This window comes from Macrotis lagotis, chromosome 3, assembly GCF_037893015.1.
Source record: "Macrotis lagotis isolate mMagLag1 chromosome 3, bilby.v1.9.chrom.fasta, whole genome shotgun sequence".
Lineage (NCBI taxonomy): Eukaryota > Metazoa > Chordata > Mammalia > Peramelemorphia > Peramelidae > Macrotis > Macrotis lagotis.
This window is the reverse complement of record NC_133660.1, coordinates 211262110-211278980: the sequence shown is the minus strand read 5'-3', so window position 1 is coordinate 211278980 and position 16871 is coordinate 211262110. Positions and strand designations below refer to the sequence as shown.

The 16871-nt window shown below is 34.7% G+C and overlaps 1 protein-coding gene and 1 long non-coding RNA gene across 7 annotated transcripts in view; one reads left to right on the top strand and one right to left on the bottom strand.

The window, feature by feature from the left end:
• Positions 1–16871, bottom strand: part of SLC2A9 (solute carrier family 2 member 9) — a 283196-nt gene that overhangs the window by 136873 nt on the left and 129452 nt on the right. For all 3 annotated transcript variants that reach the window (XM_074229795.1, XM_074229794.1, XM_074229793.1), the window contains one exon: positions 1537–1724. In XM_074229795.1, coding sequence (XP_074085896.1) covers positions 1537–1724 — 188 coding nt within the window. The remainder of the gene's footprint in view (positions 1–1536; positions 1725–16871) is intronic.
• LOC141518089 (uncharacterized) overlaps positions 1–16871 on the top strand; it is a 253311-nt gene that overhangs the window by 180267 nt on the left and 56173 nt on the right. The gene's annotated exons all lie outside the window — the stretch shown is intronic.

Here is a 16871-nt window from a genome sequence, read left to right as displayed (position 1 = left end):
GGTCCCAGGCTCCAGGTCTGGTGCTCTATCCACTGTACCACCTAGCTGCCCCCAGGACTGGCACTTCTTGAGGTAGCTATTTTTCACTCTTCTCTTGGCCTTCTCTGCCATTCGTCTTCTTTCTTTTCAACATCCCTTTCAACATCCTTTTATGTCTGTCCCCTGACTCAAAATTAGAACATAAACTTCTTGAGGGCAGAGACCATCTTTCTTGCTATTTGTAATGCCAGTGTATTTTCCCCTGTGTGTGGCCTACAGTAAGCCCTTAATGAAGAGAAAGACAGAAAAACTGAGGAATCATAAAAGGGAGGGACTCAGAGATCTCAGATGGGGGCCAAACCCAAGAAGAGAGATTTGTTAGGAAGGCCCACTATTGAGAGATCTTGAGAGATGAAAACAATAAGATCATACTTCTAGAGAAAGACTGCTTGCCTTTTTTTATGGGTTGCATTACTTTGGAAGTTGGGCAAAGCCAAAGGACTCTGTCTCATAATAATGCTTTTAAATGCATAACATAAAATGCAGAGGATTGCTGGGTATACCATTGAGATAACAGTTGTCAAAGACTTAAGCAAATTAATGGACTCAAGGTTAAGTAGACCTAGTGACCACAGAAGGCAACACTCTTGTTAAACTCTCCCATTTTAAAAATTCCCTGTGACCCTAAGGAGTTAAGTGACTTGCTCCAGATCACACTGGCAATAAACTTTTTAGAAGTAGCAACGAAACCCTTTTCCTCAGACTCTGTGAAAGTTATTTAATGTCTCTCAGCCTCAGCTTCCACATCCGTAAAATGGGAATAATAAAAGCATCTTCCTCACAGTCTTGTTTTGAGGTCATATGAACTTCACATATATAAAATGGCTTTGCAAACCTTAATGCACCGCCTAAATTCTAGCTATTACTTTTCATTATCCTTACCACCATGTTAGCTCATATTTCATTAATTCTTGAAGGTTTAACAAGTTACTTTCCTGAGAGCACTTTGGAACAGGAGGTCCAAATATTATCAATTCCATTCTAAAGATGAGAGGTGGAGTGAGCCACCCAGACAGTTTTGCTCTCCTAATCTATGTACTTTCTCTTACACAGCTGCTTTGTCAAATGTAAACAACCACAAACCAGCTGTGACCAATGTCCTTTGAGTTGTTCCAGATACACCTGCTTAGCTGCCTCACTCTGATCCCATCAAATACCTCCAAATGAATTCTCACTTCCTTTCCTCCTTTGGCTGATGCCACATGGATGATAGATTATATGAATCAATGATGATAGATCAATGCTAGATCAATGAATCAACTCCTTTGCTCCCCTTTAAACAGGATTCTGGAGGCCAAAGGTTGGGAGGACAGAGAGGTTTAGAGTTTTGCTATTTAGCTCCCTGGAGTGAATTTCTCTAATGTCTCCCTGCACATCTCCTGGGTTGAGTCGTGTGACATTTAAATACTTTGCAGGATAAAGCTACAACCCTTCCCCCTCTGAAATACCTATTATCAAGAAATGGTGGCCAGGGGCAGACAGAAAGTCAATACTCACCGCATTAAGCCCGCAGAGCTGATAGCAGGCCATAGTGATAATCACTGTAATTATCTGCCAGCGAGCAGAGCGCCTTGTCAGAAGTTCCCAGACTGAGACTAAATGGATATTTCTCTGAACCCTACTCTCTGCAAGGGCCTCTTCAATTTCTTTAGAGACATCCATTTTCCCAAGGAAAGTTTGAAATGCTGCAAAAGAGAAAGAAGCATGCTCTACAATTCCAAACTCAGATTCTGGGGTTCCAGTCTTGATTGCTTAAGTGCACTTTGATGAATAAATGAATTAATGAAAGAAAATGCATGTGCCCAGTAATCCTTCCAAGCCCCAGTTTCCTCCTCTGTAAAATGAGGGTGATGGGCTAGCCTATCTCTAAAGCTCCTTCTAGCATTAACATTCTTGTTCTAAAGGCTCTTCTTTTTTCCCCTCTGCAGTCAACAATTTCTCTTTTTCTAACATAGTATTTTATTTTTCCAATTACATAGAAGATAGCTTTTGACATTCATTTTTTAAACTTTTTAAAATGTTTTTATTTATTTTGAATTTTACAATTTTCCCCCTAATCTTGCTCCCTCCTCCCATCCCCCACAGAAGGCAGTCTGTTAGTCTTTACATTGTTTCCATGGTAAACATTGATCTAAGTTGAACGTGATGAGAGAGAAATCACATTCTTATAAGAAAGAAAAATAAAGTATAAGAGATGGCAAAATTACATAATAAGATATTGGGATTCTTTTCTAAATTGAAGGTAACTCCACAATTCTTTCTCTGGATAAAGATGATATTCTTCATTGCAGAAACCCCACAATTGTGCCTAATTGTTGCACTGATGGAATGAACAAGTCCATTCATTTTTATAAGATTTTGAGTTCCAATTTTTTCTTTTTTTTAGGTGGGTCCCACACTGTTTTTTGTACTTAAAGATTTTATTTGAGTTTTATGATTTCATTTATTTTGAGTTTTATTATTTTATTTATTTTGAGTTTTACCAAATTTTTCTCTTCCCTCTACACCATCCTTTACCAAGAAAGCAAACTTCTGATAAAAGTTTGCAATTGCATTAAATGTTTAAATGTGTTAAATATTTCCACATTAGTCATGTTGTGAAAGAAGAAACAGAACAAAAGAAAGAAAAATGTGGGAAAAAGGTGAAAATAGTGTGCTTCAACTTGCTTTCAGCATCTATTAGTTCATCATCTGAATATGGATAATATTTTCCATCATGAGTCTTTTAGAATTGGCTTGAATTATTGTAATGATGAGAAGAGCTAAATCTATCATGAATGGTCATCATACAATGTTACTGTTAAGATGTATAATATTCTCCTGTTCTCGCTTCACTCAGTTCAGGTAAATCTTTTCAGGTTTTTCTGAAATTTATCTGTTCATCATTTCTTATGACACAATAGTATTTCATTACATTTATATACTATTTATTTAGCCATTCCTCAATTTATGGGTATTTCCTTAATTTCAAATTTTTGTCACAACAAAAAGGGCGGCTAAAATATTTTTATATAGAAGTAGGTTATTTTCCTTTTTTAATGATCTCTTTGGAATATAGATCTAGTACTAGTATTGCTGGATCAAAGAATATGTACAGTTTGATTGCTCTTTGGGCATAGTTCCAAATTGCTCTCCAGAATGGTTGGACTCACCAACAGTGCATTAATATACCAGTTTCCCCACATTTTCTCCAACATTATCATTTTTCTTTTCTGTCATATTAGCCATTCTGATAGGTATAAAGTGATCTTCTCAAAGCTGTTTTGTGTTTCTTTAATCAATAGTGATTTAGAACATTTTTTCAAACGGCTATAGATAGCTTTAATTTTTTTATCTGAAAAATACTTGTTCATATCCTTTGACCATTTATCAATTGAGGAATAACTTATATATTTTACTCAGTTTTTGATATATTTGAGAAATGAGGCCATTATCAGAAACACTTGCTGTAAAAATTGTCTTCTGGCTTTCTGCTTTCCTTCTAATCTTGTATTGATTTTATGCAAAAACTTTTCAATTTAATATAATCAAAATTATCCCTTTTGCTTTTCCTACTGTTCTTTATCTCTTGTTTGATCATAAATTCTTCCCTTCCACATAGATCTGACATATAAACTATTCCTTACTCTCCTACTTTTCTTATGTTATCACCTTTTATTTCCAAATCATAACTAAACCCATTTTGACCTTAATATATGGTGTGAGATGTTGATCTATATCTATTTCTACCATATTATTTTCCCATTTTCCCAGCAGTTTTTGTCAAATGATCAGTTCTTATCCTAGAAATTGGAGTCTTAGGATTTACCGAACAGGAGATTATTATAGTCATTTATTACTGCTTCTTTTGTATCTAATCTATTCCACTACCCACCACTTTATTTCTTATCCAATACCAAATTTTTCTGGTGATTGTCATTTTATAATATAGTTTTAGATCTGGCACAGCTCAGTGACTTTTCTTTGTATTGAAATTCTTGAGTTTTTGTTCTTTCGGATGAATTTTGGAATTATTTCTAACTCTATAATTGATAGGTTTGATTGGTTTGGTGCTGAACAAATAAATTAATTTAGTTAGAATTATCATTTTTTGATTATATTAGCTTGGCCTATCCATGAGCAACTGTTATTTTTCCATTGCTTAGTTCTGACTTTATTTGGGTGAAAAATGTTTTGTAATTGTGTTCATATAGTTCATTGAGAGATAGACTCCCAAATATTTTACATTGTCTACAATTATTTGAAATGGAAATTCTCTTTCTAGCTCTTGCTGTGGACTTAGTTGATTATAGAAATGATGTTGATTTATGTGGATTTAGTTTATATCCTGAAACTTTGCTCAAGTTGTTCATTGTTTCAGGTAGCTTTTTAGTTGATTCTCTATGATTTTCTATTATTTGCAAAGAATGCTAAGCTTTTTTCTTCACTGCCTAGTCTAACTCCATTTCTTTTTCTTCTCTTATTGCTAGAAAAGTAAGGAATAGTCAACTAACATTTCTAGTACAATATTGAATAATAGTGGTGATAATGGGCATCCTTGCATCCCTGATCTTACTGGGAAGGCTTCTAGCTTATTTCCATTGCAGATAATGCTTGCTCATAGTTTAGAAAGAAACTACTTATTATTTTTAAGGCAAAATTCAGTTATTCTTATGTTCTCTAATGTTTTTGATAGGAATGGATGTTAGACTACTTAGCCATAGGCGGTGGGAGCAAGCAGGTTGTTTTGAAATTCAGGACCCAAGGAAGATTGACCTATATCTCATTGCCCCAAGAGGAGCACCAGATCCTGCTGCTATAGCCCCTCTGGAGGAATAAAATGGGCTTTTCCTATGTGACACTGAGACCTACTTCCAAAACTGGAAATCTTATGGCAATACAGCATTGTAAGAGACTGGTGATTAATGACCATAGAGGAGGTAGAGGTACAGGAAATCAAAAGTTTAGTCAACTTGGGGCATCTCAGTCAATTAACTAAAGAACAGAGAAAACTGGAGCACTACACCAGGCCAGAAGGAAAGGAAACTAGAATCTAGCTAGGACTAGTTCTGTACTCACTGAAGTCATTTGGTGTAGGGACTGGGGCTAGTGAAAACTGAATTCCCAATGTGGTGTAGAAAGAGGCAGAGACACCTATGTGTTCCAACCTTCAAGGGTTGTCATCAAAAGAAAAGGAATCAGAAACTGAATGATAGGAGAATAAAAGAAAAAAGACTGAAGTTACCAAAGATCCCAGAAGAAAATTCTGTTTAAAAAGTTGAGTACAAGTAGATAAATCAATGGGTTAGCTATTAGTAATAGAAGAGAAGAAAAAATCTCTGAGTATAACAAGAAAAAGAAAAATGAAGCCACATGTGATGAAGTAGCAAAAACTTGGAATTTCCAAGAGAGTATGGAATCCTAGCAGGATGTTCCTGAATGGTACAAGAGAGAAATAAGAATCTTCAAAGAAGAACATGTGGCCTATATAGGAGAAATAATTGATGGAACTGCTGTGAAATTACTCAAAACATTCCTGTATTATAACATGTTGCAGGGGAAGAGACAAAAAATAATGAAAATGAAAAATAATATTCTATCTATACTAATTCATCAGTTCTTACTAGAGAGGTAAATAGCATTTTTCATCATGAGTATTTTGGAATTGTCTTGGATTTTTGTATTAATTAGAGTACCGAAGTCTTTCATGGTTGACCATGAGTACAATATTGCTCTTTCTATGTACAAAGTTCTACTAGTTTTGCTCACTTCAGTTTGAAAATATCTTCCCAGGGTTTTCTGAAACCATCTTGTTCATCAATTCTTATAGCATGATAGTATTCCATCCCAATCATATGCTACGATGTATTCACCTAATCCACATTGATTGGCATCCCCTAAATTTCCAATTCCTTGCCATCACAAAAAGAGCTGCTATAAATATTTTTGTACATATGGGTCCTTTTCCTTTGATCTCTTTGGGATATATACCTAATAGTGGTATTGCTGGGACAAAGAGAATTCCTTTTGGTCATAATTCTAAATTATTATATAAAATGACTTGATCAGTTCAAAACTGCCCAGCATTGCATTAGTGTCCCACTACTTCCACATCTCCTCCAACATTTGTCATTTTTCTTTTCTGTCATATTAATTTATCTGGTAAATGTGAGGTGATACCTCAGATTTGTTTTAATATGCATTTCTCTAATCAGAGCTTTAGAGTATTTATTCATTGATCATTGAAAGCTTTGATTTCTTCTGAAAACTGTTCATATATCATTTGGGGAGTGAATGAAGTAAGACTAAAAAGAAGAGAATCTATGGAAATTGTTTTCCTTAAAGTAAAAGTAGCAAAAAAAATATCTTTAAAGAGGATGAATTTTTAAAATATCTCAATTCAGAAAAAGAAAGCCATATTAGCGACAAGGATAAAAATATAAATCCAACTCATAAATTTGCATGTGAATGGATTAAATAATATAACAAAGCAAAAAAATAAAATTGAGTAAGAAATCAAAATCCCTGAATCTCATTTATGTTTTGGGTTTTTTTTTCTCTTCATCATTTTTCCCCTTAAAAAAAAAGTTTTTGTTATATAAAGTGTCTTAATTAAGGGAGGGGTTACTAGAAGAAACTGGACAATGTAATAAATTATAACAATAAAAATTTTAAAAGAAAAAATAATAGGTGTTATTTTGTCAAAAGCTTTTTCTGCATCTATTAAGATTATCCTATGATTTATGTTGGTTTTGTTATTGATATAGTCAATTATGCTGATAGTTTTCCTAACATTTCTGCATATGGTATAAATTCCACCTGGTCATAATGTAATATCCTGGTGATAAAATGCTATAATCTCTTTACTAATATTTTATTTATAATTTTTGCTTCATATTCACTTGGGAAATTGATCTATAATTTTTTCCCTGTTTTGGGTCTTCCTGGTTTAGGTATCAGTACCATATTTATGTGTGTCATAAAAGTAATTAGGTAGGACTCCTTTACCTATTTTTTCCCCCAAATAGTTTATATAGTATTGGAAACAATTGCTCTTTAAATGTTTAATAAAATTCATTTGTAAATCCATCTGGCATGAAGATTCGTTCTTAGGCAGCTTAAAGTCTCTTATGACACTAATATTCCAAGACCCTATTTGTCTAGGATTTTGTGCTCTTTTTGAAAGCTATGATTTTACATACATAAGAACAGAGAATTCATTCATTTCCAAATACTTAATAAATATTAAGTCCCTAGAGACTAGGAAAAACAAAGATAAATGATTTAACCATGGGCCTTACCCTCAAGGAGTTGGCAATCCAGTAGAGAGGCAAAAATGCATACACTCAAAAATACAATACAAATTAAAATGGAGAAGAGTTCAGGAGTGCAAATTGCCTTGAGATCAGATAACAGACACTTGACATCCAACTGGATGGCAGTAGTATCATGTTCTTTCTACTCATCCTTGTATTCCTTACTTTGATTTAATCTGTCTTGGCCCCATTCATTCTCACACTGAGTCATTAGAACAAAAAGTCAGTTCTTTTAGCTATACTAGAGAAAAGGCAAAACTTTGGGATCTTTACAAAATAAAATATAGTATAACTGAGACTTAACTCAATACTCTAATGATCTGTCATCAGTTTCTATACTCCCTTCACCGAGACAGATGACAACCCCATCAGACAACAACTAATTAATCAAATGACATTTAAGAGCCTACTATTGTCAGGTCCAATGTTAAGCACTGGGATACAAAAAAATATATAAGTATTTTCTGTTCTCAGGAAGCTCAAAATCTAATGCTAGAGACAACATGCAAACAACTATAAACAAATGTAAGGGATAAAGTGGGGGTAGTCTTAGAAGGGACATGCTAAGATTAATTAGGACTAGAATATTTAATATTGTAATAATTAACATTAAGTGGATAAGAGTATGCTAGATAATTTACATATGTTAAGATGAGATATTTCATTTTAGTCTTTATAAAAACCCTGTGAAGTATATACTACTATAATCTCCCTTTTACAAATGGAAAAACTGAAGCAAACATTAAGTGACTTTCCCAGGATCACACAGCTTGTTAGTGTCAGAAGTGGGATTCAATCTCAAAACTTCTTGACTCTAAATTTCAATGCTCTATCCACTGTGCTACCTAGCCATTTCATAAATTGCCAGAATGACCCAGAGCTTGCTTTCCACTGACATGGGTCAAAAGAACCTAGGATCATTTCAGTACCATAATGAAGCATAATAGGAAGACTTTAGTGAAAAGATTTAGCAGACTGAGTATATGTCATAATACTTTAAAATATAAATGGCATATATACATATATATATATATATATATATATATATATATATGTGATGGGACCAATTAAACTGGAATCTATTTAGTCCAAATGCCAACCACACCACACCCCTCCCCACCCAACAACCCCCCAAAAATAGTTTAAAGAGATTAGAGAATACCCCATAAGAGCTTACATAGACTTTTGGAGGATATCTGCAGATCTATCTTAAAAGTATTTCAATTAAATGAAAAATAATCCCAATAAAAATGATTGCAGCACCTTTGGTGCCTGTAGAATTGATCCAAACCAAAGGAGATATGATTTTAAAATCATGATGAGTGATATGATGACAAAAGAGAACTCAGTTCCAAAGCAAATAGAAGTAACTAGCCAGGCTAGCAAATCTATGGATGTCAATCAAATCAAAGTCTTATTTCTAGAACTACAAAAAGAAAAAGAGACCAAGTTTATTTTTCCATTTTTTTCCTTTTAAACTTGAGTTCTCTAGAATCTTCTAATTGACCAAACCAATCTGTCTTATTTCAAGGAGTAAGTTTTGGCCTCAATGATCATTCTTTCACCAAAATAAATTACAACTTTTCAACATTTTTGCAGCTGTGGTTGAAAAAATAGCATCCTGGGGCAGATAGGTGGCAAAGTGGAGTCAGGAATACCTGAGTTCAAATGTGACCTCAGATACTTAATAATTACCTAGCTGTATGGCCTTAGGCAAGCCACTTAACCCCATTTGCCTTGCAAAAACCTTAAAAAAAGAAAGAAAGAAAGAAAGAAAGAAAGAAAGAAAGAAAGAAAGAAAGAAAGAAAGAAAGAAAGAAAGAAAGAAAGAAAGAAAGAAAGAAAGAAAGAAAGAAAGAAAGAAAGAAAGAAAGAAAGAAAGAAAGAAAGAGAGAAAGAAAAGAAAGAAAGAAAGAAAGAAAGAGAGAAAGAAAGAGAGAAAGAAAGAGAGAGAGAGAAAGAGAGAGAGAGAGAAAGAAAGAAAGAAAGAAAGAAAGAAAGAAAGAAAGAGAGAAAGAAAAGAAAGAAAGAAAGAAAGAAAGAGAGAAAGAAAGAGAGAAAGAGAGAAAGAAAGAAAAAATAGCATCCTGGTGATCAGATCTCTTCTCTTTTGGAGAATTACTCGATCAAAAAAGTATATATTTAGCACTTACTGTTTTCCAGTAACTATACTAACTTAGCACTGGGAATACAAAGAAGGGAACAACAATACCTGCCCTCAAGGGGTTTTAAATTCTAATAGAAGAGAGACACATGCAATAAGAAACATATGATTTGATGGAAGGAAGTCACTAACAACTGGGGGAATCAGAAAAGTCCTCTTAGAAAAGGTAGCATTTGGTGTTGAAGAGGATGTGATGTGGGAAAACTGGGATACTGATATGCTTTGTTGGTCAAGTTGTAAACTGCTCTAAACATATTGGAGAGCAATCTGTAACTATGCCCAAAGGGCTATCAAACTGTGCATATCCTTTGATCCAACACCACTACTGGGTCTATATCCCAAAGAGAGCACAAAAAAAAGGAGAAAAGACCCACATGTACAAAATATTTGTTTTTGTAGAGGGAAAGAAATGGAGATTTAGAGGATGATCAACAATTGGAGAGTTGCTAAACAAGTTGTGGCATATAAATGTAAAGGAATACTATTGTGCTATAAGAAAAGATGAATTGCTGAGAAATCTGATGAACTGCTGCTGAGTGAAGTGAGCAAGCAGAATCAGAACACTGTACATAGCAACAGCAACATTGTGTGGTAATCAACTATATGGACTTAGTTCTTTTCAATAATATAGTGATCAAAGACAATTCTAAAAGACTTGTGATGGAAAATGCCATCCATATCCAGAGAAAGAACTATGGAGTAAGAATGCAGACCAAAACACACTATTTTCACTTTTTAAATGTTTTTTGCTTTTTTCCCCCCTTTCTTGTTGTTTTCCCCTTTTGTTCTGATTCTTCTTTCACAGCATGACAGATATGGAAATGTGTCTAACATTTAAAAAAAAGAAAAATAAGGTAGCATTTGAGTTGAATCTAGAAAAAAAGAGATGAAGATGAAGAAGTAGAATATTTCAGGTATGGAGGACAACCAATTCAAACACAAGATGATAGGAAATAAAAGTGTTGTGGGGAGAACATCAAGGATTTTATATCTGTGGAGTATAAGGAGAATAGGAAGATGTAAAAAGGAAAGGTATTGTGAAAAAGCATAAATACCAAATGACCTAGATCACAGAGATAAGAGAATCAGTGGATCTCATTGGAGGTGCAACAAGAGGGAAACAGGGAGGGGGAAGACATGGAGACAAAGAAACAGAGACAGTAGAGTGAGTGAGAGAGAGGAGAGATAAATAAAGAGACAGATACAGAGACAGACCTAGGCTTTAGAAAAATCACTTTGGCAGCTCTGTAGTCATCTCTATTGGGGGTGAAGGGTGGGAAGGGGTTGGGGAGGAGGTAGAAGAAAAAAATAAATTTACATGAATAGTAAGTTGTGCATAATAGATTTTTTGCAGTTTCATTTATGGAAATGCTCATTTTATCCCATAAATTAAAAATAATTTTTTTAAAAAGGATATATTGATTTAGAAATGAAACCTAGAGAACAATTGGAAGACTGTATTAATCCTAGTAAGAGGGGATAAGGCCTTGAAATAAAGCTTTGACTGTGAGTAGAGAGAAGGGGAAGTATATCAGAGATCTTGCAAAGATAGAAATGACAAGATTTGACAATAGATTAACCATGTGGGGTGACCACAAGTGGGGTATCTGATACTAAGTTTTAAACTTAGGTCATTCAGAGTATGACAGTACCCTCATAATGGTAAAAGGGAAGTTTGGGGAGTAGGTGGGTTTTCAGAGAAAGAAAATGATTTGAATTGGTTGAATTATGTCTAGTGGACATCTGAGATATGCAAAAAAGAAGTTGTGAATGAAGACTCTAAAGAGAGATTAGGGCTGGCTATACAGATCTGGGCATCATTCACATAAAAGATAATAATTGAACCCATGGAGCTAATGCAATCACTAAATGATAAATTATAAAAGAAAAAAGAGATGACCCAGGATAGCACCTTGCAGACAAAGTGGTCTTCTCACAATACTCATGAGCATGAGACAAAAATTATGACTGCCAATTTATAGATGGAAATTCCAAGTGATATTGATGACAGAGTAAAAAAAAATGATTATAGGCTATATTATGTGTATGCTGAAAGGAAACTTCCAGAATGGTAGTTTAAGATAATCAAGTTACTACCACTCCACTGAGTTGAAGACCTCTAGTATAGAATGACAGTTAAGAGTTAACTTCAGTTATAAACCACAGAATGTTAGAGCTAAGAATAGCTTTCAAATACAAAATAGAGATTTTTAAAGCAGGAGAGGACCTGAGTTGAAGGCATGGACTTCAAAAAAGATAACATAGTATAGAAAGATAACTTAAGATATAGATGATAGAAAATTAGAACTGGTTATTGAGTCACAGGAATCAAGAAAAAAGGGTGTCATGGAAGATCATTTATTTTATTATCTTACTTTGGCAAGGGAAAACAAATTCAGAGAGAAGTGATTTTTTTTCCTCCATTCATAGGACACACTTTAAAAGCAGTTATCTCTTCCACATTTTGACTTTCCCCATCGCAGTTTCAATATGTTAAGGATAAGCATAAAAAAATTAAATGGAAATTTGGGGGGAGTTTTGCAGAAATCACAAGTAACATGCAAAGGTCAGCACACAACAACAAAAAAGTTCAGAAACTCAGAAATGCATAAAAATGTATAGTATTTAAAAAACCAAAAAAGTATAGTATTATATATCAACATTTTTTTTATCTTTCAATACTGTAAACACTCCATAAAAGAAAAAGAAAAAATTCAGACTTCCAGATCATGTGTGTCACCACACCTCTAATCCTGATGATATGGAAGGGATAGCTATAATGAGAATAACTACAGAAAATAATACTGAGGTATCTAGGAAGCCTATAATCTTATAAATATACCCAATTCAAATGATTTACTCTTCCAAATTGACAATGTAATCTATCAATCTCAAAAAGTATTTGTAGGCTGTTCCTTAAGATGGTACTGAGTCCTTAATTTTGAATGTCCAGTCTATGACTAGCTATCTTATTAAAGTCTTCCAGAACCTAATCTATCCTAGGAGGCAAGTTTTAGAATCTAAATTTAAATATTCACTACTTAGTATTTTCCTACAGGGAAATGTAGGTACTGGGAAGGCTCCTGCAGCCAGTCCATTCCCTACACAGTTGGCTTTATCTGTTAAAAACATTTATTTTCACAACAGGGTATATGAAATTGCTCCTCTTAAGCAGTGGAAAGCTGTTGGAAAGTCTCCAACTTTTGAAGAAGCAGGAAAAGTAGATTTTATTTAGGGCAATACACAGGAAGAAGAATTTACCAATCACCTTAGAACCGAAACAGTAATAACAAAAACTACTTTTTCTGATGGAGCAATGGATACTATTTCAATTATAGACCAATCCTGAAACTGTAGATAAAAATTGCACTCTATTGGGTCAATGAATGGATGAATGGATGAATAAAGAGCATTTATTTAGCCCTTACTTTGCACCAGGGGGTTAAGACAAGTGCTGAGATTACAATTACACAAAGTACCTACAAGGTACTTACCTACAAGGAACTTATTATAGGGGAGTGGTGACCAGTTTGGGGAGTTTGGGTTTGCTATGTAACAGAAATGGTTAATGGGAACATAGGGTATTGATTGTCATGCTTGACTGGGAAGGGTTGGGGAAGAGGTTGGGGAAAGGAGGGAGAGAGAAAACGAGACAGAGAGATGGAATAATGATGATGAACATTAAAAGGAAGCTGAATAAGTTATAATAGAATAATCAGTTTCACAATCCTTTTTTCTGTTTTTTTCTATCATGTTATTTTTATTCAAATTAATCAAATTCATGATAAAAAGTCTAAATTTTAAAAAGGCAAAACAAAACCAAACAAAAAATCTGGAAGAAGAAAACTCAATCTTTAAAGGCAAAATAAACAATCTAAAGACTAAAAAAATTATTTTGTAAAAATTTTAATGAATGTTCACATCTCATCGAGTCCTTGGAGATGACATAGGTTGTTACGTTGTCTGAAGTACTAAAAGACTCATAAGTCAAACTGACCAAGAAATAATGGAGAGCTGTTGTTGGGGGAGTTTGGAGGGGGGGGGGTATTGAGAAATTTGATCACAGGACATCTTAAATGTCATCTTCTAAGTGAGAGAGGGGCATAGTCAGATTGATGAAATTACAGTACTTAGCAACCTTTTAGACTATGTAAAAATAAGCTATTATTATAGAAATTAAGTAGTTTTCAGGTAGCATTCAAGGGTCATGGAACAAATCATAGAATCTTAGGGATGGAAGGGATTTTAAAGTTCTCATCTAATTTCTTTTTATTAGATATAAGAAGCTGAACAAAGTTGCAGTACAAAGACTAGAGCCTTTTTTCACCTAGCTCCCTGTGCACACCATCCTCCAACCTGACCCCCCTACACACTATACACACAGATTAGGAAAAGGCAGGAGCTTTAGTACGAATCCCAACCCTAAAGGATCCAGGGTGATGGTAGGGAATGGGAAGAAGAGAGAATTCAGAATAGTTTACATTTAGCTCTGATTATCATTTATGTTTTCTTTGTAAATTACAGTCAATATAAAAATAATTCATTTGCAAATGCTGAACATACACCAACTGGTCAATGAGAGGAAACAAACCAAAAGAATCTCTGATAGAAAAATAGAACTCTTAATAATATAAGATCTTAGACCTAGAACTGGGAGGAACTTTATTGGTCATTGAATCCAACTCTATAAACTCATAGACTCACAGATAAAAAGTCTGAGGATATCAGCAGTCATCTAGTCCAATGTCCTCATTTTCAGATGTGGAAACTAAGTCTAATAGAGGCAGGATTTGAACATAGGTTTCTGACCCTACAGTCATTCTTTCACTATACTGAGCCAGATCAAACCCAGTTGGTGAGAGCCAATTGTTAAATTGTTAATGTTTTGTATAACATCAAATTGTTTACCATCTCAGGAAGGAGGGAGGGAAGGAAGAGGGGGAGAGAAACTGGAACTCATTTTTTTAAATGTCTGTTAAAAATTGTCTTTACAAGTAATTGGGGAAAATACAATATTTTAAATTTTCTTATGGGAACATGAACACCTCAGAAATTGGCAAATGCTGTTAAAACAGGATCTGATTTATTATTTTGTAATTTTCTAGACTTAAGAAAGTGTTGGGAGAAAATATTGATAGTGCAGATTAAACTTAAAAGTGTGGCAAAAATACTTTTTTTTTAAAAGAGTTGGTTTTTTATAATTTATCAGGGATGTTATAGAAGGGATTCCTTTCCGGATTTGAGTTGAAATGGTTCACCTCTGACGTCTTTTCTGATCCCAAAAGTCAATGATTCTGTGAAATCCTGAGATTAAAAAGTGTTAGACCTGGAAAGTACTTTAGAGATCATTTATTCCAAATTCCTTATTTTATAAATGATAAAAAAGGAAACCTGGAGAGCTGACAAGTTTTGCCTTAGGTCACACAGCTAGTTAAAGCTCAGAACACAGCTTTCCTTTCCATCATCCCTTGTTTCTAGGACAGAGTTCTTTCTCTTTTATTACACTGCACTAGCATACAGTACAGCTCCCATTCTCCCACACACCTTAAAGAACAGCCACACTGTATGTGTGTATGCGTGTGATGACCCTCCTGGAGGATGAGGAGTAGAACTGGGACTAGAATATAATTTTTAATGAAAGAGTGCTAGGCTACAAGGTAGATGGATATTCAGTTTATGATTTTTTTTTTTACCAGACCTCTCTGATTTCATTGGTAAGGCTTAAAGTGAGGGACTTTACATGGACAGATCAATTATTTCTTTGCAAATTATAATTTGAGAGAGTTTTGGGGGAGCACTGAAAGGTTAAGTAATTTGCCCAGAGTCACACAGTGAGTATAAGTCATGGGAAAAATTTGAACTTGGGTCTTCCTAACTCCAACTAGCCCTCTCTCCACTACATCCAACTGGCTCAGTTTTTGATTATCTACAAAACAGTGAAACCAGTATCTCCTTTGCTCTCCCATCCTGATGTTCAGGATATTGGGGGTGATTTCAGATGCTTGGAACATGCCATAGTAATGAAACACTATCATGTTATATAGACATGTAATATGCAATAATACTGAACCCTACAAAAAGACTCAGAATGTCCTGGAGGAATTTCTTGCAATGGGTTCTCTACCAAGGAATCATCTTGCCTCTGCTGCCCAATAAAAGCTTAGAGAATAGAAGACCAGCCAAAGCCAGCAGAGAGCAATTTCTGATTACAAAAGGACCTGTCAGAAACTAGGCTACTTACTAGACAATGCTTCCCTATTGAGCATAATGCCATGCCTCCCTCCTGCCATTTGAATTCTTCCATGACCCTTCCTCTATGGGTAGCTAGGGGTGGTACAGAGGGATAGAGCACTTGGCATGGAATCAGGAAGACCTCAGTTCAAATATGACTTGAGATTTTTACTAGCCATGTGACTCTGGGCAAGTCACTTAACCCTTTTTTGCCACAGTTTCCTCATCTATAAAATAATCTGGAGATAAAAAATGGCAAACCACTCCAGTATCTTTACCAAGAAAACTCCAAATGGGGTCACTCGGACATGAGAAACCACTGAACAATGATGAACAAATGACAAGATAAAATTCAAAATCTCCATCATGAGACCTTTCCTGAACTCTTGCTTGACAATATCTTTTCCCCCTCAGGTATTCTATGAAGTAATTAAGGATGGGAAAACAAAGATTTATGTAATATTGTCTTTGATTTAACAAGTATTTACCGAAGGCTCTTTCTGCCCTAGCACTGTATATAATAGTGCTAAAAAGGGGATAGAACAGTAAGAAAGAAAAGGTTCCTATCCTCCAGAAGTCTGGGATCTTGCCCATACCATCCTTATAAATCCAACACTGAATTAGAAGATTTTGTCATGGGCTTCTTGAAGAGTCCATGCTATTTACTAAATTTACTAAAAACAACTAGTATGATTTACTAAAATTACTAATGACTAATTAAGCCTTTATAATCAGTTTGCATCTGCCTCATCTTTGGAGGGTCAAGCTTAAGGTCACACATAAATTTTGGGAAACCTGGTCATCTTCAGAGGTGTGGTCTTTTGCCAGCAAACTATTTGCAAGTTTCTGTATGTCTATGTGATTCTCCAAGCTACCTTTAGGCTTCCAGCAGTCAATATTGAGCACATGGAGTCTTCACAAAGGAAAAAGAGCTTCTACAATTTGAAGCAATGGGAAAAGATGTAGTGAAGATGTCTGAGGGTAAAGAATTACATGTTTTCTTCTGTTCAGCATATTTCCTAGAAATCCTGTGGTAGTGTGTGGAATAGATCCTACTGTAGAACGTAGCCTGGACTTGGAGCCAACCTCTCAGATTCAGCAACTTCCTCAGTTATCTTATAGCTCTGTGACCATTGGGCAAC